This window comes from Phasianus colchicus, chromosome 3, assembly GCF_987193195.1.
Source record: "Phasianus colchicus chromosome 3, bPhaCol1.hap1.1, whole genome shotgun sequence".
In the NCBI taxonomy this organism is placed as follows: domain Eukaryota; kingdom Metazoa; phylum Chordata; class Aves; order Galliformes; family Phasianidae; genus Phasianus; species Phasianus colchicus.
The window spans coordinates 75,749,080-75,770,619 of NC_143438.1; the positions used below are offsets into that span (position 1 = coordinate 75,749,080).

Below are 21,540 nucleotides of genomic sequence, written 5' to 3' on the forward strand. Positions count from 1 at the left end.
TTTGCATTTTAATAGAATTGTACATTTTAGGTTATGACACATGAAGCACCTCAATATGGTAAATGCACATTAGACACAGGAAATGGGAACTTTCTTTGCACTGTTTTATGAGAAAAAGAATATTTCTGTTATCACTGCTCTGACATAAGACTTGTCTTCAGTGTTAATATCACTTATAAAGCAATAGCATAATTACTATTTTCTATTATAAAATGCAACAATAGCTCACTGACTCTGTGGATAGGGAGGAAACAGCATGAAGCTGTGCCAGGGGAGGTTCATGTGGTGTGTTAGGAAAAGGTTTTTCACTGAGGAGGTGGCTGGCCCTGGAAAAAGCATCCACAGGGCAGTGCTCATGGCCACAAGTTGCCACAGTTCAAGGAGCAGCTTGTATCTGAATTACTTCCTGCAGCATGCCAGAGCACACTCCAGGAACGACCTGTCCTCTCAGTTTGGACAGTGATCTCACAAATGGGGTTTGAACTGTAGGTGCTCCTTTGTGGAGCCACAAGTTGGGCTCAGTAATCTTTGTGGTCCTTTCCAACTAAGGATATTCAGTGATTCAATGATTCTTGAAAACTGTACCATTGGAATAGGTTTTCATTCAGGCAGTAAAAATACTCATCCTCCAATAAATCTGTGGGAACAACCTTGCACATGAAATAAGTGATTCAATACTACTGTCTGTCTCCAAAAGAGCATTGATAAAATCTCTCCCCAGGGTTCTGTTCTAGTAACTAAGTAGCTTTAGTTTTCTACTTCTTTGCCCAAAAGAGTTCTAACAGACAACACTGTGATGTTTCACACAATCATGTTTCCTTAGAAAACTTGGGTTAAAAATAGCGTTTCTGGGTAAGGGTCTTAATTTCTGATTCTTAGAAGAATATAGCATAATATAAAGCTGAAGATTCTAGCTCTTCCCAGCACTGTCCCTTCTAGATCTCTCTGATAATTTTTAAATGTCTGATAGCATTGAAGCTGAGAATTAGTTCTTGTGGTATCTCCTTCCTGAGAATGCAAACTCTGAAGGTGTCAGTTTGAAAGAAAATACATCATGTGATGTTACCATTTTACAAATCAGTTATCATAGTGTTAAAAAGCCCCAGAAATGCAAGTCCAATTTTTTTCCTTTCCCCTCTTTCCTTTATACTCTTATATGTTCTAATCCACTTCAAATTTTCCAGTGTGTGTCAGTGTGTACTACGAAGAAGAGTTAAAAAAGAATACAGAATACACATTCAGGCTCTCACTGTGTTCCGATCTTTTGTTATTAGTTGTCCTGTCAAAGTCACTCTCAATTCTGTTTTATGCCTGTATATCTGTTGAACTGAACTCTCATTCATATTTTTCTTCATAACTTCATAGGAAGCACACCCGTTATTTTTGGACTACATTACAAAGACACTTCTATAAACTAGCTGTTGTGTTTTCCTCTGTGTTGTGGCTTAACTCGAGGCATTTTGTGCCTTCATGTAAATGCAGCTGTCAATTAAAGACCAAAAAGCTTTCTGGGAAACTCTCAAATATCTTAAATAATTGCATCCTCGTTCCAAATGTGACGCTTCACCCCATTTCCCCTTAAATCAGTGCAAAGAGATGCAATGATCCCTCTGCTTTGGAAGCCACCTCATTAATTCCATAGTTAAGTTTTTACAGAGGAGACCTTACTGCCCTCTGTAACTACCTGAAAGTAGATGCTGGCAAGGAGGGAGTTAGCCTCTTCTCCTAGGTACTAGGGATGTTATGAGAGGGAATGGCCTCAAGTTGTGCCAATGTATGTTCAGGTTGGATGTTAGGAAAAACTTCTTCCCTGAAAGTGTGCTCAGGCACTGGAACGGGCTCCCAGGGAGGTGGTGGAGTCACTGTCCCTGGAGGACAAGAAATGTGTAGAAGTGCTACTAAGGAACATGGTTTAGTGGGAAGATATTGGTGGTAGGTGGATGGTTGGACTGGATGATCTTACAGGTCTTTTCCACCCTTTGATGGATTCTGTGATTCTATAAATTGATTATAGGAGCTAAATAAGCAATATAAATGTATGTTTTTGAAATAGCTTTAGATTGTTATAGGTAAGAGGAAGATTGTGGCTACATCCAGAAAAATCCACTCCAAAGCCTTTTGCTGAGAGGTGAAGTTCCAGGAATAGCCTAAGTATGTTTTTGAAAATGCATTTGGAAAGCAAAAATAATCTTTGTTGGCATTTATATAGTGATGCTTTTATACACATATATACACACAAAGAGAACAATTTCCCATTTTCCAAAAATATTCTATTGTTTTTGCTCTACAGATTACCTAACACTGTATCTACTATGAACTTACTAGTGAGATGCAGTGAGCAAAGTGCTAAGTTCTGTGCAAGAACTTCACTGTAACAGAAATATTCTACATATATATTATCAGTCCCACATTTGCTCAAGAGTTTCCTGGTCTGGATATTTGTCAGGGCAAGATTTGGATATGTAGTGTTATCATCACTGCAGATCGTCATTTCCAGGTGAAAGAAATCATCTTGTCCCTTAACCTGGAGCACTGAGAGGACAGGTCCCCCTGGAGTGTGCTCTGGCATGCTGCAGGAAGTAATTCAGATACAAGCTGCTTATAGCCTGTAAGAACAGTCTGTTCTTAAGAACAAAATGTGTTTTATAATAAAATTCCATTTTATAGGTAAATATGATCTGTGTCACATAGTGTCCAAGTGTTTTATAGCATATGCATATAATACATGCATTTGCTGCCAGGAAGGGAATAAAAAAATCAAAATTGGTTCATCACTGTGTAATTTTATCAAAATCATAGGATAATTGAACTAAACTGGATTACTGAAAAATCCAGTAAATGTCTGAATGTTTAGAAATGGAAGCTAAGACTTCAGATTTTCATTTAGTTTGTCCATGAATCAAGTATCTGCTCCCCTGAGGAATACAGGTTGGGTGTCTGTATGTGAGGAGAGGCAGAACATTTAGGGGGTCTGCAGAACATAAATTTCCCAAGGAACATTAGGGGGTCTTTGTCTGGGTCTAGACACACTTCAACCTTCTGTTTGGCAGACTGAAAACTCTTTTTCAGTGTGTGCCTTCTGAACTGCAGCGTCCCCACTGGTGAATTTCTGTGCAGCGCTTGTTCAAATAGAGAAATAAAATGTTTCAGTAATGTGAGATCAGATAACCTGAGAACTTACCATTAAATAATTATTTTGCTGTAAGAGCTGAAAGTTGGGACATCAGTAAAGAAATGGAACCACTTCAGGTTTTTGACTGTTTATGTTTTTATGCTTTAATTATTTGGTGATAAAGACACTATTAGAGGGACAGCAAATGCCCAACATGAGTATGCTGCTATCTCACCTCAACAGGCAAAAGTACAGGCACGTAGCAACTTACCACTGCCATAGATAAAGCTAAACAGGCTTACAAAAGAGATGTGTAAGGAATGGAATAATCAATTAGAAAAGCATTATTTTGAAGCAAGTTTTTTTTCACCCAGCCTTTTTTTTAAACCCTCTTTTCAGGGCACTGTCAAGTGATGCTGGAGGAAAACCATAAGAATAATACAGGAGAGCCAGGCAGTGGCTTTTCTGTAGCTCACTGATGGGTGTTGAAGACCCTTTGCTCAGCTGTGGACAACACTTCTGATTCTAGCTAGTGACTGTTTACCATTATAGACAATTATAATTCCAGTTGAAGTATGAACTATTAAATGACAGTTCCTGTATTTTATTTTCCTTGTGTCTCTTGCTGTGTCCAGGTAATCCCTACTCAAGCCATTTTCAGAAGCTTATTAGCTGATAAACTAGATGATCAAGTATTCATGATCTGATTTATCAAATGGAGAGCAATGCTCTGGACATATGAATATATTTCTATTCTTGCATAGTTTCTAAAAAATGTAAACAGTGGTATACTGATACATAATTCTTTGATATGCTTGTGCTGGTAATGTGTTTTAAGAAAACCAGTAAGAAAGAATGTTATCTAAAACAAAATCCTGATCAGTCACAGTGTTTGATCAATTTCATCTTCTGATCAAACAGGAACCTGGCATTAAAGCTGCTTTTTACCTCTAAAAAAACAGCCCCTACCTGTGTGAATTAGCTGCTGTTACCCTCCAGTCTCCCAAAACTTTCCTTCTGAAACCTGTCCTTTTCTGTCTTCCCCTTTTTACTCTTCTGTGTCTGCGCTGTTTATCCATCCACTGGCTGACAGTGTCTTTACATCCAAAATGCAAAGCAGACAGATGGGCGCCTCAGGAAAGAACATGACTAAGAGCACCAGCATCGGTGGGGACATGTACACGCTGGAGAAGAACGACGGTAGCCAGTCAGACACGGCTGTGGGCACCGTTGGTGGAGGCAGCAAGAAGAGACGCTCCAGCATCGGCGCCAAGATGGTGGCCATCGTGGGTCTCTCGAGGAAAAGCCGTAGCACATCGCAACTCAGCCAAACTGGTAGGAACTGGATTTTTTTTTTCCCCTCTGGAGTCATCATTTAAATGTGCATAATATGCATTTATTGTGGTTTATTCATTTGGCTGTCCTGTTGAAGTTGCCTGATCAACAGTATTCTAGTGAAAGAAGAAAATGCTCAAGCATTTCTTTTTAACTGGACATTCACTAAACTTGGTTTTTAGCAAAAATCCTTTTCAGGTTGGACTGAGGCTTGTATTTCCTGCTTGCTGGACCCTACTTAACAATTCCTTTGCTTCCCAGGAGCCAACTTGAGATGCTGTTCTTACATTTGTGGGAACTCTGAATGGGAGTTTGTGCATGGTCGCTGAAATGCAATTGCAGAATTCCTTCTCTTTTGTAACATATAGAGCCTGTTTATTTCAGCACGTTCTTTTCTCACATTTGAACATGCACCCTTATTTTGAAACAACGATTTCCATGAACCAAATGTTTTGTTGTATTTTAGTGCATCAGTAGAGTCGTTTTATTATTTTTTAATACCTTTCTTTTCATCCTACAGGCATATTCACTATTGGTAAATATTTTCCTCATTTTTGTTTATGTCAGTTAAAATTCAATACTGAAATATTTTATCTAGGAAAAGTGGAGAGTTTTTCTGTCTGATACCTAAAGAATTTAAAATCTTATGCAGTTTTTTTATTTCTCCTATTCCAGGGAAAATCCATATAATGCACTCTGAAAAGCTCTCGTTGACAATTAAGGAATCTATATAGGACAAGTGTATTTTATATGGAAAATTATTACTTATATTTGAATACATATTCATATTATATATACATATATATAAATGCAGTTAAGCATGTTAAATGTGTGCACATACATATATTTATATATTTCAAGTTATATACATGACTTTTATTATATGTTCAGTATCTAAGCAAAATCACTGTAGCATTGTCATATGGTTCAATCTGAGTTCACAAATAGCATTCAGCCATGTGTAGTGCCATCAGGAGGTGTCCATTGTTCTAAGCACCATATCAATATTTAAAAGAGATTTTTCAGTTCTTTGCAAAGTTTGCATTTATTGTGAAACCAAAGTTATAAGAGTTTCAAAATGCAAGTACATGGAGCAAATTGATGTCTTGCAGTGTCAGAAATTGTGGCATATTTTGTAAGTAGACTTTTGTACATAGAACTTAAGAGGGGATTCAGGAAGTAAGAGTTTGAAAGGGACAATAGTACGGAAAAGAGGAGTACAGAAAGAGAGCAGAGAAAGCTTGCGTCTTACTGAATATGGAAAGAGTCTGGAAGGAATAAGAAGCAGAGGGTAAAGAACATGCATGTGGAATGCTCTGAAAATCATGTAGACACTGATGAATCCATAATGGACAAGTCTTTGCAGCGGTCTCCTGCTTTAACAACTCATTTGGAGGTTATTGAAATAACAGTTTCATATATGTATTCTGTTTTCTCTTAGCTCAAATGAATGGGAAAATTGAAGTAATCTTCACACAGATCTGTTAAATGTCATGTGGATAGTACATCAGTATATAACTGTATTAACGTACATGGATATCAAGTCATACATATTGCTCTACATTACTAGTTCTGATCTGCATTCATTATTTACTCTAAAAGATAGTAAATGAAAGCTCTCAGCTCTCTGTGTGTTGTTCAAATATAAATCTCAGCACTAAAGAGAATCAGTAGCACTATGTAGATTGCTTAGATTTGATTTAAATACCATGCTGATTTAGTTATTTGGGATAGTAATTTTAATCTGAAGTTTCTCTGTTTTATCTAGTCAGTTACCCAACAACGGGTAGGTACTCAAGCTAGGGAAAAATGGCAAAACGTAACTCTTTCAAAACTTCTCAAGGTCTCTTGACCCATTGAGTGCAAGAGGATATTGTGAAAAACTTGTGACTACTGAGCTGCATGTCAGTGCTGTATGTCTCCTGCAGCAGAAACCCCAAAGCCCACATGGTTCTGGCTGGCAGCCCTTCTCCCTCAGCTGCTCCCTGAGAGAGATCTGCACTCAGGCCTGCACTTGGCCCACCTGGGCTGTACAGCCAGAGCAGCTCCTGCTGCTCCTTCTAAAAAGGCCCCTTGCGTGTAAGCTGGGTATAGGTTGCTTTGTACAGCTGTTACTGCACATCAGTTCCTGGGGTGCACCCAGGCTGTCTCTGTCCTGGGACCTGAAGGGGCCTGTCTGTTATTGGGGCTGCACCTCACAGGACAGGAACATGCATCGTTGAAATAGTTGGGTCATACAAGCATGTTGGTGATACAGTAAGTAAGCTGGTGGTACATGTCAGGAGAACCTCTAACACTGTCTGCAGTGAGACAAGGCAGTGGTCTGTTGGGTAGGTGAGGGGCAGGCCATATCGAGAAGTTTTGTCCTGCATGTCTTCAGCATCCATCAAGAAATCTTAAGGAGAATATTGGACATGTGTTATACAAGAATGCCAGAGGTTTAAAGCTTGCAATTACTGCACGTAATGAATTCATACATATTACCTATTTTATCTCATCCTGTTCCTGTTTTCTCATGGTAAGTGTCTGAATAAGGAATCGTGTTGGCACAGGCACTAATACAAGGCCTGATATTGAAATACAGAATGTGAGGTAAACTTTCTGTGAGTAAACTTTCTACAACTGCAAGGCAGGGGATACTCCACTTGCAAGGCACTGTTACTGTATACAAACTGGTCAAATTATAAAGTGTTCTTGGGTAGCTTATGAAGATATTATACTATTTGATTAGTCAGCTGTGTGTCTCCTTAGCATGTCAGTATCATGAGATAACTATACTTATACAGAAAGTTGTGATCATATTACAGTAACTTTTATTATATATTTTTTTTCTCATATTGAAGTCAGTAAGTGCCTAGTGGCATCTCTGAAATTTCCTTCTAGTGTCTTGTTAGGCATAATTGTGTTTCAATGGTTTTCTTCATTCATATTTTATAACTAAATTGATGCTAGAAATTTTTGAAAATGGGTCATTATAATTGCTGTCATACATGTGAGTCAGGCATACAGTGAATGCCTTAAAAAATCAATTTTTACTGTCATTTCAATTCAATGTTATTACTGTTATATGGCATAATATTATATATCAACACATGAAATATGTACAACCAAAGTATTTTTTATTCTAGTCTGTATTTCTAGTGCATTCCAGTAGGAACTTTTTGGTTTTTTCGAATAAAGGGTATGTTGATTTGTTGTTATTGGTGGGGTGAAAAGGAGTAGCAGTATTAATATTAATAATTATATAATTTATTATCCGTCAAAAGCATTTTGATTTCATTCAGTTATGGTTAGAGTCTATTTTGTGTTGGAAGACCTCTAAGGAGCGGGTTGAATACATTTGAATAAGCAGTAGAAGCAATGCTGTATTCTCCTCAGAGATATAATAATACAACCTTAAAATGTCTAGAAAATGGTTAATCAAATAGCTCTACTGAACAAGATCATCAAAGGTAATTTATGAGAGTAGAATAATAATTTAGGAAGTTGGGCTGACCTGATTTCATTGACACAGACACTAAGAACTGATCTTTTTTGTTGGTCTTGCCAAGAGAATCCAAGTATCCAGTACACATGGGTGAGATGTTCTCAAATCCATTACATGAAAAGATCTTAAACGGTGCCCTGTGAATCACTCTCTTTAAGGAAAAAGAAATACTAGAAAAAAACTGCTGGTGTTAACACCACAGGAATACAGAAGACAATGAATTAAAATAGACAAGACTAATTTTCTGCTTTCCATTTTTGTTTAAGGAAGCATTGCAATTTATTTATTTATTTATTTTTAATTTCATATTAGCTTTCCTCGTTAAAATTTGTAGCAGTAGCAATGCTAGTTGTTCTTTGCTATCATTTGACTTAATAAAAAAATTAGGTGTGAGAGAATCTATATTTTGTGACTTATTTCAAAGCAATTAGAAAACAAGGCCTGTAAAACTCTGTAATTTATTTATCCTTGAAATTAAGTTAATGGTTGGCTGAACAAAAGTAATTGTACTTAAGATAAGTTTAACTTAAGATAAGACTTAGTAAAATACAGGATACTATAGAGTAGATTTGGCAAGGTGAATCAGACTTGACTTTAGTTCTGATTTCAGTATGTTTTCACTGCTACAGAAAACCACTGAAGGAATAATCCCCACACTTGATTCAAGATATCATTCCTAGAAGGCTTGCAGGTTAGGAGGAGTTTATGTTATGACCTTTAGGTTTTAATTCCACAGGCGTTTCTCCTGGTGGAAAAGCTGGCTTCCTTTAGGTAAATAAAAGACAAAACGCAGATCCCAACCAGCATCTCAGTGGTGTTTGCTCAGCTGCTCATATCTGGAATTCAGTACTTTTCCTGCTAGACAGCCCCAAGAGAACTGATGACCAGGCTTGCATACAGGTACAAACCTGTAGCCTTCCATTCAATTTAGATCATGGGTGAAATCTTTGTCCTCTTCTGTCTTGCTTCTAACTCAAATGTATCTTCTCTGCCATCCAGATAGGCGGGTACCTTATTTAGCTGACATGTATCTTCTGACAAATGTTTTGCCTTCTTTAATTAGCTAATGCCCACTGTGCTTATATGCTGACTCTACCTAGAAGCCTAAGCAGTTTATGTTTTCAAAAGATTTTTTAGCTGCTAGACCACACTGTGACCTATACATATGAAAACATTTCCTGTGTACACATTCAGTCACATGTACAGAGTCCTGTACATTCTCAGCATTTGAGAATGCCATGACATAATTAGGCACATGACTGCAATAGCTGACATCTATTAAAATGTGTCATAAAAGAGAATACATGTAATGTCATGACTTGATACGTACTAGTGCAGTAATGCCTGCAGAGAGGTGTGACCATGTGTTTTGAGTGGAATTTTATTTTCTGCGTGTGTCTTAAAATTATGGATTCTGTGTAGTTTGTAGAGTATTGAAACTAGGATCTGAAGTGCTACATTCATATGTAGAATGTCTTATGTCTGTTGCGAACCAGCCATATAGCCCATAAACTCATTTCCTCAGTTACTGGTATGACTGAAAAGAATCTGTTGGGAACATTGGTCTTTTCACATTTCTCAGTTCAAAGTTTGAATTTTTATAAAGAACAGTTTTCTACCACAAGTGGTACATGTTTCCTATTAAAAGAGGATGGTTAATAACTTCCAACAGTGGAGACTGAAGGAGAAACTTCATCAATTGCCTTTCATTGTCTAAAATGAGATAAAACAGGGTGAGCAAACTACTTTCCAAACTAGAATTACGTTTGTTTTCATTGTATATATTATTGTTTTCCATCTCTGTAATTAGCTGATGTGACCAAAACTTTAGCTGAAATGATTATGTATTATTTTTATTTATTTATTTATTTTAAAGAAATCACGTAATTCAGGTGATTTGAATCAAGTCTTTTGTGTGGTATTTTATTTTCTCTCCTATTCCAGAAGCAGATTAGCGTTGTTAACAAATAGCTTTAATATGTAGTATTATACATGTATCAGTTTTCCTGATGTATAATCTGATTTAATTTCAAAATAAGCTCATATTACTTTAATAGAAATATAGGATTAGTAGTTGACAAGAGATTAAGGCCAATTTATTCTACTGATTAGTTGAGACTCATGACCTGAGTCCTTTACCAAGGAGAAAGTGCCATTATAATGAACACATTACCATGAATATTAATCAGCTTTTACTAAATAAACTCTGGAGAGTATGCTGACAAATAAATAGACACCCATGAGCTTTCCAATTGACTGTGGTAGAAGTAAAACCAAATTCCCTGGTTGTAGGCATTTGCATGATAAAAAACAACTTATATTTCTAAAAGTAATTTTCTGTGTTGCCAACCCTTTCCTTAAAAAGGCCAGTTACTTATATTACCACTTGGTCTCATTAATAAGGGAAAAAAAGCAGCAAGCTCTAAGTGAGATCAGAACATTTAGCTTGACCTTCTACAAGATTTTCACACCTTTCATAATTAGAGGTAAAAATAGAGAGAGAAATGTAGGGTGATCTTTCTTGGTAAGAATACTGCTAAGTTATCTGTTCTTATTCAGAGCAGAATTCTCATAAGATTCCCACTTAAAAAAATCCATATCTCGTTAGGGAAAAAAAAAAAAAAAGTTTAGAGCTGTTTTATTTCTGTATTCACAGTAAACAAGATTTGTTCTTTCTGTTGTTGCATAAGCAAAACCCATTATGCTTCCTCTTGAATTAATTTGATCTGGAAGGCATTTCTATGTTATGCTATGGAAGAGATATTCAACAGAATAATTTAAGCTTTCCATAAATTTTTGTTTGAGGGATACTTTTATAACTTCATAATCCTTTAGTTAACCTATATGTATGATTTTTTTGTTGGCTACTCTGTGTAAAAGAGCTCTGCACTCATAGAAACTAGAAAAGAACTTCGTAGGCAATTTTCTGTACTTCTCTATGGGCAATTATCCACTTCTCAGCTAGTCTGAAATGTCCAAGATACTCACCTACTTGAACTCCATGTATCTCTCTGGTTTATATTTTAGAGAATAAGTTATTTCTAGTTAAATTAAAATTTCTAGAATTGCCCATTTTTTTTTACATAGCCACCTCAATGACTACATGCTTATATTATTCTAAAAAGATAATACTCATCTACATGTTGCTCTATGAAGCACCTTCATTAAACAGCACTGTGCCCTGGCGGCTGATTTATTGAGATCAGGAGGAATGAAGAGGACTTTCATACCTTGCTGTGGGACAGGTCTCAGAACTATGATTCTAACACTAAGAAGAAATACAACATTTATATTTATAGGTTCATTACTCCTGTATCTTTTTAGGTATAACATTTCATAATAATATAGGATTTTATTTGGTGTACTTAAATGCAAGGAAATATTAAAGGTCCTCAAGCAAGTTGTTGCTGAGTTTTGAATTTATGTTATGAATTTTTAACAATGCCCATGCAATGAGCAATAACATTAATGCTCTTTTGATAATGCAAATTTATTTCTAAGGATAGAAGACATTTCCTAAAATAATTACCTCCACATCAAAAAAAATCACAAAAATGTCCCTGGAGGTAAAGCTGGTATTACAGTCGTGTTTTCCAGACTAATTCTGAACAGTTCTTTGGCTTCAACTGATACGTAATTTATGTGGATGCTGCAGTGTTTAAAAAGTTTAGTTTTACTACAGTCTCATATTGACCATTTCTGCAGGCTGTCATATGCCTCTACAATAAGTAAAAAATCTGTGCTCTCCATAGAGGTAGAAGTTCTAATACTTTTCAAGCACTGGAAAACATCATTTCTCATGGGAAATTATTCAGATATTGAGAATATGGTTGTGTGGACTGGATTCCTTGTGATGATTTCCCTTGTCATGAACCAGTATATGCTTCTTAGGCATCTCCATTTTGCTTGTCTTCTTCTGCCTTGAACAAAGTGTGATGATGCTGTCACACAAAACTTTTATGTGCCACTAACAGAAAACTTGTATAAATTATATTAGCAAGAGAGTAACTTAGAATTAGCTAAAAGCGCCACTGTTATTTCCCAGCAACCATTGGATAAGGGTGCTGAGCCATCTAATTATTCTAACCACTGACCTACAGACATGGGTCCCTTGTCAGTGCTTTATTTGGCTTTTTTTGGGTGCTAGCAAATTCAGTTGTTTGCAAAGTAGTGTGAGGCAGGCCTGTGTCAGATGGTGTGTGCCAAGTAGTCACCAAGAAAGCAGGAGGTTCATCCGTCTTCAAGAAAGCAGGAGTTGGGCTCTGTACCCAGATCATCCTCCATCATGGGAAAACCCTCCTGCTTGCAACACAGAACTCTGCTTCTCTAGAGATGTTACAAAGGGAAGCGGTGGCCAGCACTATATTTCTTCAGCACAATCCTTTAACCACGGTATGTAAATCTTAGTAGATCTGTCCCTGAGGCAGAATATGCAGAACTTGCATTTCTGAATGCTGCTGTGTAGGCTCAGTCCCTGCTGTCTTCATGTTGGCAAGAGTCAGTCAATTCTCAACATGCAAAGAATCAAAATTAGGGGGAAAATTAGAATAGAAAGCTGATTTATTGAAAATCTATGCATGCTGAGGTTCTGAGCAGAATTTTCACATTTATTTCTTTGGAATGAGTTGCCAAATTTTGAATATTTTATACACTGGAACCCCAATTTTAACCATTTTTTTATTCATATCTGAACTTTGCAGTCTGTATAGAGAAGTGAAACAATGACCAGGAATGATAAAAGAGGAACAGCACTGAGAAGTTCCCTGAGAACTAGCAGAAGTCAATGGAGAGCCAGCATTCAAGCTTAGACTTGCATAGTCCCTACACCGTGCTTTAGAAACACATCAAAAACAGGATTTTTTGGAATTATTTTTTCTGTCTTTCTGGGTGCATCCTGTTTTTTACTGTCTTACTCGACAACACCAGGTAAAAAGAATTCTTTTTCTATTTGATGAAGTCAAAGTAAAAGATAAACCACATCCTTATACCTACCGGTTACTGAACACTTTGACAGTGAGTAGTGAGAGTTCTGAAGTCATCACAAGTGCATCTAAATTTAGTGCAAACTTGAGAATCCACTTCAAGAAGGATGGTGCTGAACTGTATTTTTTTTTTTTGCTACAGGTTTTTACTTTTTATTAGGATACAATTGAGGAATTTCTAAAAGATTTTTCTTTAATGTCAATCCGGATTCTAGTAGTGCATTTTAATTACTGCTTTAATAAGTGATAGAATTTTCTCTGATCCTGATAAGGTTCAAATTCAGTTAAAACAGTCTCTTCTTTCTCAAGGGTATGTATGCTAAGTATTCTAGGAAATAAAAAATCATCATTGAGCACATGGCACAGGAGGAATAAAACATGCAAGTTGTTCTCAAACAGTTCACACTGGAATTCGTTTCGGAAAAGCTGAATGGTTTCTTAAAAAAAAAGGCAAAAATATTCTGTTCCTTGTCAACTAATTTTCTATTTCAGAAGATTTTTCTTCTGTATTTGCATACAGTGTACATAAGCTTTGGGTTACTTGGTTCAGTTTACAATCTCTGTATACTGTGAATTACAAGATCAAAACTTAAGCTCCCATCTTGCAGATGCAAATTCAATTTTTGTATGGATAAATTTAATGTGGAGGAAGAAAAGGGTTTAGGCAGGGTTTATAAGATTATCCTGTTTTAAAAATGGTCTAATTTTCTTTTTGAGGTTGAATATTGGTTACAAATGTTGGAAATAAATAAATGAGTACATGTGCTTGCTATTAAGCATGAGGATTTCCACTGAAAGCAGTGGCACATTTGAAGGATGCTGACCCTCACAAAGGGAGGAAAGACCATTGTGAATCCACTCCTGACACAGAAACAATCCTGTTTTCTGCCTCAGATCTCTTTGTTTGCTAGGACCTCTAAAAGATGTGATCTGGAGGAACCTTTCAGCCATCTTGCTGCAAAATATCTTCTTACAGCAGTTGCTAAACTTTGAGTTTTAACATATCCATCTTGTCTAAGTCACATTTTCAAGCGTAAGAGGATAGGAATATCAGGAAGTGTAGAAAATCACTTGCAATTAAATGGGTAAAATACATAGTATTCCAGAGAGTTAGATTTTGCCAAGCAACAGGAACAATTCTCTGAGCTGTTCCATCAGTTACTCGGTATCTGAGGACTTTGTTGCTGTAGGAGTTACCTTTAAAGACAGCACTTCTCAGCTAGCTCACAAGCTGGACTCATGGTAATCAATTGATGTACTGAAAGAAACGAGGTGCCAGCAGCAGTTCCAAATTAGAGGTCAAGCAGTGTGAAAATGAACACATCAGTCAGTTCAGCAGCTTCCTGACAGAAGTGTCTGTAAGTGCTCAGCAGAAGTCATTTGCTTTCATGCCTTTCGCTCTTCCATTTAAGCAACTGCTTTCAAGCAGCCTGTTGGCAGATTATAGGAATTGTTGAACAGAACCCCACTGGGAAAAGGATTCTTTGCAATTTTGAAATGAGTTTTCTCAGATGGCCCAAGTTGGCGCCTGGCTTTTGCCACCATGCTTGTCTCTCAGTGGGGAGATGAATTTAAACATATGCCAGTTCTATCCAAGTAGCATATTCTCAGCTTTCCTGGACTGAGAAAGAAACTTGCTGTTGTTTGATTTTACCTCAGTGCCAACCTGTACTTATGTGGAGTTCAGAGATATACAGTATATATGGAAAGGAATCTGCAAGTTTCCCACTGGTGACATCTCTTATGTCTTATGGTCACTTAAAGGTACAAAAAAAGATCATCTCTGGTCCTGGGCAGGATCTGGCTGATGACTGCATGGCTAATTATCTTAAGCTTTCTTCAGAGCAAGATCTCCTCATCCTTAAAATCTATTGGACTCCTTCCAGGCCCATGCTGTTTTCTAAGCAGCACACTTCTGGAGAAAGGTTGGCTAGCTTGAGTCAAATCACTGACAGACAGCTGGCTAAGAAGTAATCAGGGTGGTTACGGGTGAGTGTCCTGCCCCTTTAGTCTTCACTACCATAAATGTAGCTTAAGAAAATTGGATTCATGCAGTCATCCCTTTATGAATGTGTCTATAGAGGATTTATTAGCCTGTGCATACCCTCCGTAACACCTTGTAGTTTCATATGCCTCAGATAATTTCATCTACATTTGAATGAACAGACCACAGAGATAATTAAATCAGGAGGGTGAGGCAGATGGCAGAGGAACGTGCTTGTAATACTTCCATGTAAATTTTACTGCAGCCTTTATCTCCATGTTAGTTACTCTAAGCTTTATAGTTTTGTATTCTGTAATTGCTTTTCTTCCCTTTTATATAGAGATGTAGTCAGGACACAACCAACTGAAATCACAGTCAGTGATCACACAGGTAAAACATTTGAAAATCCTTGAACTTAGTTTCCATTAGCTCTTTGGCTTGCCTCCAAAAATTCTGATCCCATCCAAAAATACTTTTTAGGGAACTCCTTATCCAGTTTGGGTCAGTTGTCATTCTTCCCTGTAAGAGAATTAACTGCATTTTCCAGTTCCACCTTCAGCCCACTTCTTCCTGTCTTTTCTTCACCTCTCACCTCAAGGTGAGAGGTGGCACATCTGTCCAGTCTCTAAAGACAAGTGAATACATTTCATTGCTTTTTTGTCTTCAGCAAAGAGAGAGTTTGGATCTCACTGAAAGTAAGTAGACCTGACATGAAAGCAGATGAGAAAGCAAACATTAATACAGTTAACTCCTGGCAATGTTCAAGATTCTAGAAAAAGGACTTGAGAATTAAAAATATTAAGAAGAAACTGTTCTGTCAATTCTCATGAAAACTGAGACCTATAAGCCACTGACCTTAGCGCAGTATGAAAGGAAGCATTGAGTGTTATTAATATCAAAGGTAGTTACCAGGGTTTATGTTATTGGTAAAAATGTACAGCTCCAGGATGAAGGTATCCACATCTGTGGCTGGTAGCAGACAGCCTACTGAGAAGATTTTCATCAAAGATGAACCACTGAGTGAAAGCAGAAGTGATTGGTGGGGATGAACTACAGCAGGAGGCAGCAAGGCAGGCTTTAATGTGACTGAAGGAGTCAAGAGGTGACGGAAGTGGAGTATGGAGAAATTCAACAGTTACACCAGTGATAGAAGTAAGGAGAGCACTCAGTGCCACTATGTATCTGGTTGTTGGTAGGGTGTGGGAATCGGAAAGGAGGGAATTAAAGGGAGAACAGCAGCTGGGGAATAATATAGTTAGGGAGAAAAGCTTTTGTGAGTGAGAACTGTGTAGGACTGCTTAGAGTGAGTAGGAAAATCTTGATATAGCAGAGTATGTGAGGAGCTCCAATAGAAACACACTTTTGTCTGGTGTCATGCTTTCTTCTCATCCTCCTTCTAATTGATTTTTTGTTACTGTTTGAGCTCAGTAATTATTTATTGTTAGTGCATCACTCATTGTTTTGTGTTGGGCTTGTTTTTGTTTTTTAAATATAAAACAGCTATAGAGGTGTAGTTTCTAAAAACTACTAATAAATGAGGGCAGAAATTCAAAACCACTGCTTTGTTGGGACAGAAAATCAGTTTCACAGACCCATCCTCAATGCAATAAACAGCAACAACAAAAAGGTAGCTTTGTTAAAAATTCTATTTATTTGGAATCAAAAGTTTGTCTGAATTTTTATCTGCCCAGATAAAAGCTGCCTTTTGAGGTGCCTTTCTGCCATTTAATTCTGTACTGAAAATCATGGAGGGAAAACAGGCAACTCTTTCAAACAGATTTAGCAGCCTCAAAGAAAGCAAGTCTGATGTAAATATATGTATAAATTTGAGGTGTACACATTTCTGATACATATATATCTGTATATGAGATACAGGCGTAAGTATTACATTTGTATATATTTTTTTTATTTTTCCCTTAAATCGTTCTGCAGATACCAGTGGTGTTGGAGACTGCACCTCTCCTCTCAATGGTGCAATGATTCACCTCTTTTACTCAGCATACTGCAGTTCTTGATGAAATTGCCTAAGGAGCTCTCTTATCTCTTTCACACTTCTCCTGCTAACTGGGACACAAACTGTGTGAATGGTGATTGGCACAGTCCAGCATGAGCTTGGGCTTCTGAGTTTTGAAGCCCTTTGCAGCCATTTATTTTTATTAGGCTTGTAGGAAAGTAATGTCTTTTGAGGTCTCTAAAGGTATTGGAACTGCAGTTGTTTAATAGGTTCACAAGTTAGCAAGGAGAAAAAAACATCCACATGGGATAGTTTTTTTATTATATGGCACAACCATAGAAGAGCCTTTTCCTTGGGGGATGTATGGCATTTTCAGCTTTCGTAACCAGCTGCAGTACTCTGTCAGGTCACAGCACTGGGGATTGTTGTGCTCTCAGTGCCTCCGGGTTGGATAATGAATATTGATAGTGTGTTTAAGCTGTGACATGAAGCTTTTCTCGTCTTAGCTTCTCAGCCTAGGCTAAGCACAGTGTTGCCAGCTGGATATGCGAAGTGGCTTGGTTGTTAAGTTTGTTCTGGTGTCTTTTGGGGGGTTATCTTGTGAATCAAGCAAGCTCCCAGTTAAACTGAAAGCTAAATCTCACCAAGTGAAGCTAGAAAAATTACTTCCTACCAATTAATGGCATCTTCTACATGTAATTAAAAAAAAAAGTCAATTCATGGAACGTACAAAACTAAACTTGGATTAGCAGATTTCTCTGTTTCTAATTTCTGCAATTCTGGTGAAATCTGATAGTTTCTATATATATGATAGATCACATTCTACTCTAACTGCTTCATTCCTATCTACCAAGGTGAGAACAGTGAGAAGGGCATCAGGTAGCAGTGCCCATGCTGGTTCTTTCTCTGGTAGCCAAGTAACAGCTTGATTTCTGCAACATGTCCATGAAAACCATTACACACTGTGTGAGCTCTTCGGGTTCTTTTGTAAGGATTCTGCAGTAAAGAGGGCATGGGACTGTTTTCTTCTGATATCTCAAGAGACAGCTTCATAGATAATCTACAGTTCCTTCTTTGTATGCAGATCATGTACAAAATGGCTATATTCCAGGCATGACTGGGGAAGGCCATAGAACTGCTCCAAGAAAGAAAGGTGAGATTTACGTACAGGTGTGCAAACGATTTTTTAGTGATGACAGTTACTCCCACATGATCCTTGTTGCATTGAAAATGCACTAAAGCTTTATTATACAAAGGCCTGAGAGCTAATCAGGAAGAAAATAAATGAAAGCATGAATGAAATTAAATGAAATGAGATGAAATGAAATGAAATGAAATACTTCACTTGCTGATTATTTCTGGAGCTGTTTTTTACAGTTTCTTGGTGTAATAAATAGAATCATAGAATCTTTTTAGTTGGAAGGGACCTTTAAAGGACATCTAGTCCAATTCCCCTACAATGAACAAGGATACCTACACCTAAATCAAGTTGCTCAGAGACCTGTCCAGCCTGACCTTGAATGTCTCCAAGGATGGGGCATTCACCACTTCTCTGGGCAACCTGTGCCAGTGTCTCATCACCCTTTTTGCAAAAAACTTCTTCCTTATGTCCAGTCTAAGTCTTTCCTCTTTTACTTTGAAACCTTTTCCTCATATCCTATCACCACAGACCCTGCTAAAGAGTCTGTCTCCTTCCTTCTTGTAGCCCCCCTTTAGATACTTAAAGGCCACTGTCAGATCTCCCTGGAGTCTTCTCTTCTCCAGACTGAGGAGCCCTAGCTCTCTCAGCCTGTCCTTGTAGGAGACATGTTCCATCCTTTGGATCTTTTCTGTGGCCCTCCTCTGGATACGCTTTAACAGGCCCACATCCGTCCTGCACTGAGGAATCCATGTCTGGATGCAATACTCCAGGACTGTGTATAGAACAATTGTTAGTGAAGACTGTGGCAAAAATGTTGTTGAGTATCTCAGCCTTCTTCTTGTCCATTCTTAATAGCCTTCTTGTGTTGCTCACTAGGGGAAGTACACCCCTCTTTTCTGATTGATCTATCTATAAAAGCCTTTCTTATCTTTCTTTATGCCCCTTGCCAACTTCCACTTGGGCCTTGGGTTTCTTGACCCTATACCTAGCCTACCAGCATCCCTACTCTTCCCAGGTTACCTGTCCCTGCTTCCATTGCCTTTGCATTTTCTTGCTCTCCAGTTTAACCAGCAGGTCCCAGTTCAGCCATGCCAATATCTTCCCTTCCCTTCCTGACTTGCTTCTCCTGGGGATGGAGGGCTCTTCTGCCCTAAGGAATGATTCCTTAAAGATCTGCCAGCTGATCTGCTCTCTTGTCCTTGAAGACAGATTCTCTGGAGCTTTTGTTGACTAACCCTCTGAAGAGCTAGAAATTGGCTTTCCTAAAGTAAGGAATTTTCATGATTTTTCTCTTTCCTGTCTGATATCCCTCAAGTGTGTGAACTCCGCCATAGCACAGTCACTACAGCCTAGGCAGCTTCCAATCCTGGTGTCACCAATTAGTTCACTGATATTGGTGAGCAGCAGGTTCAGCCCTGCAACCCCCTGGTGGGGCTCATTAGTTGGCTCAAGAAGTTGTCCTCAATACATTCCAGGAGTCTCCTGGATCACCTACAGTTTGCTGTGCTACTTTTCCAGCAGATGTCTGGGTAGTTGAAGTCTCCCAGCAGGGTGAGAGCCTGTGATCACACACCTCCTGTAGCTGGAGAAGCAAAAGGCTCTGCTTGATCGGGTGCCTGTATTAGACACCAACCATAAGGCTCCCTTTGTTGCCTCTGTCTCTCACCCATAGGCTTTCAACTTGCCCATGGCCATTCTTCAGGGACAGCTCTTCACACTCTCTTCCTTCTTTGGGAGAGAGCAGTATCTCCTCCCCTCCAACCTTGCTTGTCCCTTCTGAAGAGCTTGTAGCCATCAATAGCCACATTCCAGTCATTGGAATCATCCCACCAGGTTTCAGTGATGGCAACTGTACTGTGGTTTTCCACTAGCGTGATGGCTTCCAAGTCCTCCTGTCTGTTTCCCAAGCTGCATTTGTTGGTGTAGAGGCACTTCAGCTGGTCATCTGGTCTGTTCACTTTCTTGGAGAATAGCTCCTTAATTCCTTTGAAGTATTTGCCTCTAGTCTCCCTTCGTTAGCCTTCATTATCATGAGATACAGCAGTTTGAGGGCTCCTGATAGCACCTTGTTCCTCTTACTTAGCTATGCTATCCTGTGCCTTATCATGGGCAAGCTCACTATCATTCCCTTCCCCCTTCAAATCTAGTTTAAAGTCCTGTAAATGAGCCCAGACAGCTCCTGGGCCAGAATTCTTTTCCCTCTGTGGTGGACTCCATCAGCAGCCATCAGACCAGGCACTGACGAAGCTGTCCCATAGTCGAAAAAGCCAAAGTTCCTGCTGTGGCATCAGCCTCTAAATGCAGAGTACTTACTTTCACTGGATAGGATTATGACTTGATGATAATTGATATTGCTGCTCTCTGGAAAAAAGCAGACAAGTCTTGGCCTGTAATTAAAACAAACTGCAAACAGCATGGTTGTAAGTTAAACAGTATCTTATAATAAGCCCCCTCCCCAGAAATAGACAGGTCCAGTCCTTATGTTCTACCATCTGCACACATTTCTTTCCTGCAGCCCTGGATATGCTAGTTTCTCCTGTATGTTGGCAGACCCTCATGTACTCAGCAGTTAAAATGATCTTCCTCAATCACTTCCCTGATCATCTTTCTCTCCTTTTTTATCATTGCCAGTGCCCTGAACTCTTGCAACCTTCAGGATTCTTTCTCCTTTGCTTAGTTTTGCTTCTTTCTGACAAAGCTAGACGTACAGATAATATTTAGGCTGAATAAAAATTAGGAAATTATGTTTTTTTACAGTTGGGGTAGACAGAAGCAAGGAATCTATTTAGAGAGCATTTATCAGTCAGTTCCTTTGCTTCATTACAAAATACAGTCTTGCACATTGTCAATCTTGTTAGGTGGTCTCTCTTTTACAATTGTAGGCCTTCAGACTTGAGTTAGCCATTATTCAGTTGTAGCAACAAACTGCCATGCATTGACTTTTTGCCAGTGAACATATATATCTGCATAGCTTATTTGGTATTACAGTACCAAAAAATAACATTTGACTTTCATATTAGCCATTAGCATGAGGTATGTGGATATCTTTATGAATGTTACTGCATTTTACTTCATCTGGTCATAGTAAGTGCTCAGAATTAAGTTCTGTTGCAAGTAATCACATAATATGGTTTTAATAATTTAGAGAAGGACTACTGTGTTTCCTTTTATCTTGTGAAGGCAAATAATACTGTATTTGTTCACAAAAGTGGTAATTTGCAGTAATAGAAATACAGTATATGCATACTTACAAAAATTGCATCGGCAAAGAAGAAGGCAAAAGCAGAATGGAGCCATCTCACAATACAAGTATTTGTGCCAGTGAAGGCCATGTGTTCCTTTTAAAACATTTTAATATAATAAAAAACTGTTAGCATAGAGGAACGATTACAATATTACTTGTATTTGTACTGAAAATAAATTACCAGTAGAGACAGACATTTGAGAACCATAAAAGGAATGGGAATGCAGCTTCATTCCATTCTCAAATTCATCATTTAAAGGTTCTGAACATGAACATTGTCTTCTGATTTTGCAGAGGTATT

At 38.1% G+C, this 21,540-nt stretch overlaps 1 protein-coding gene across 24 annotated transcripts in view; it reads left to right on the plus strand.

Annotated features, from left to right (window-relative positions):
• The window catches only part of RIMS2 (regulating synaptic membrane exocytosis 2), a 436,018-nt gene that overhangs the window by 381,576 nt on the left and 32,902 nt on the right, over window positions 1-21,540 (plus strand). For 12 of the 24 annotated variants that reach the window (XM_090137865.1, XM_090137886.1, XM_090137866.1 and 9 more), the window contains one exon: window positions 4,206-4,447. The exons of the other annotated variants lie outside the window; for them this stretch is intronic. In XM_090137865.1, coding sequence (XP_089993991.1) covers window positions 4,206-4,447 — 242 coding nt within the window. The remainder of the gene's footprint in view (window positions 1-4,205; window positions 4,448-21,540) is intronic. 24 annotated transcript variants of the gene reach the window in all.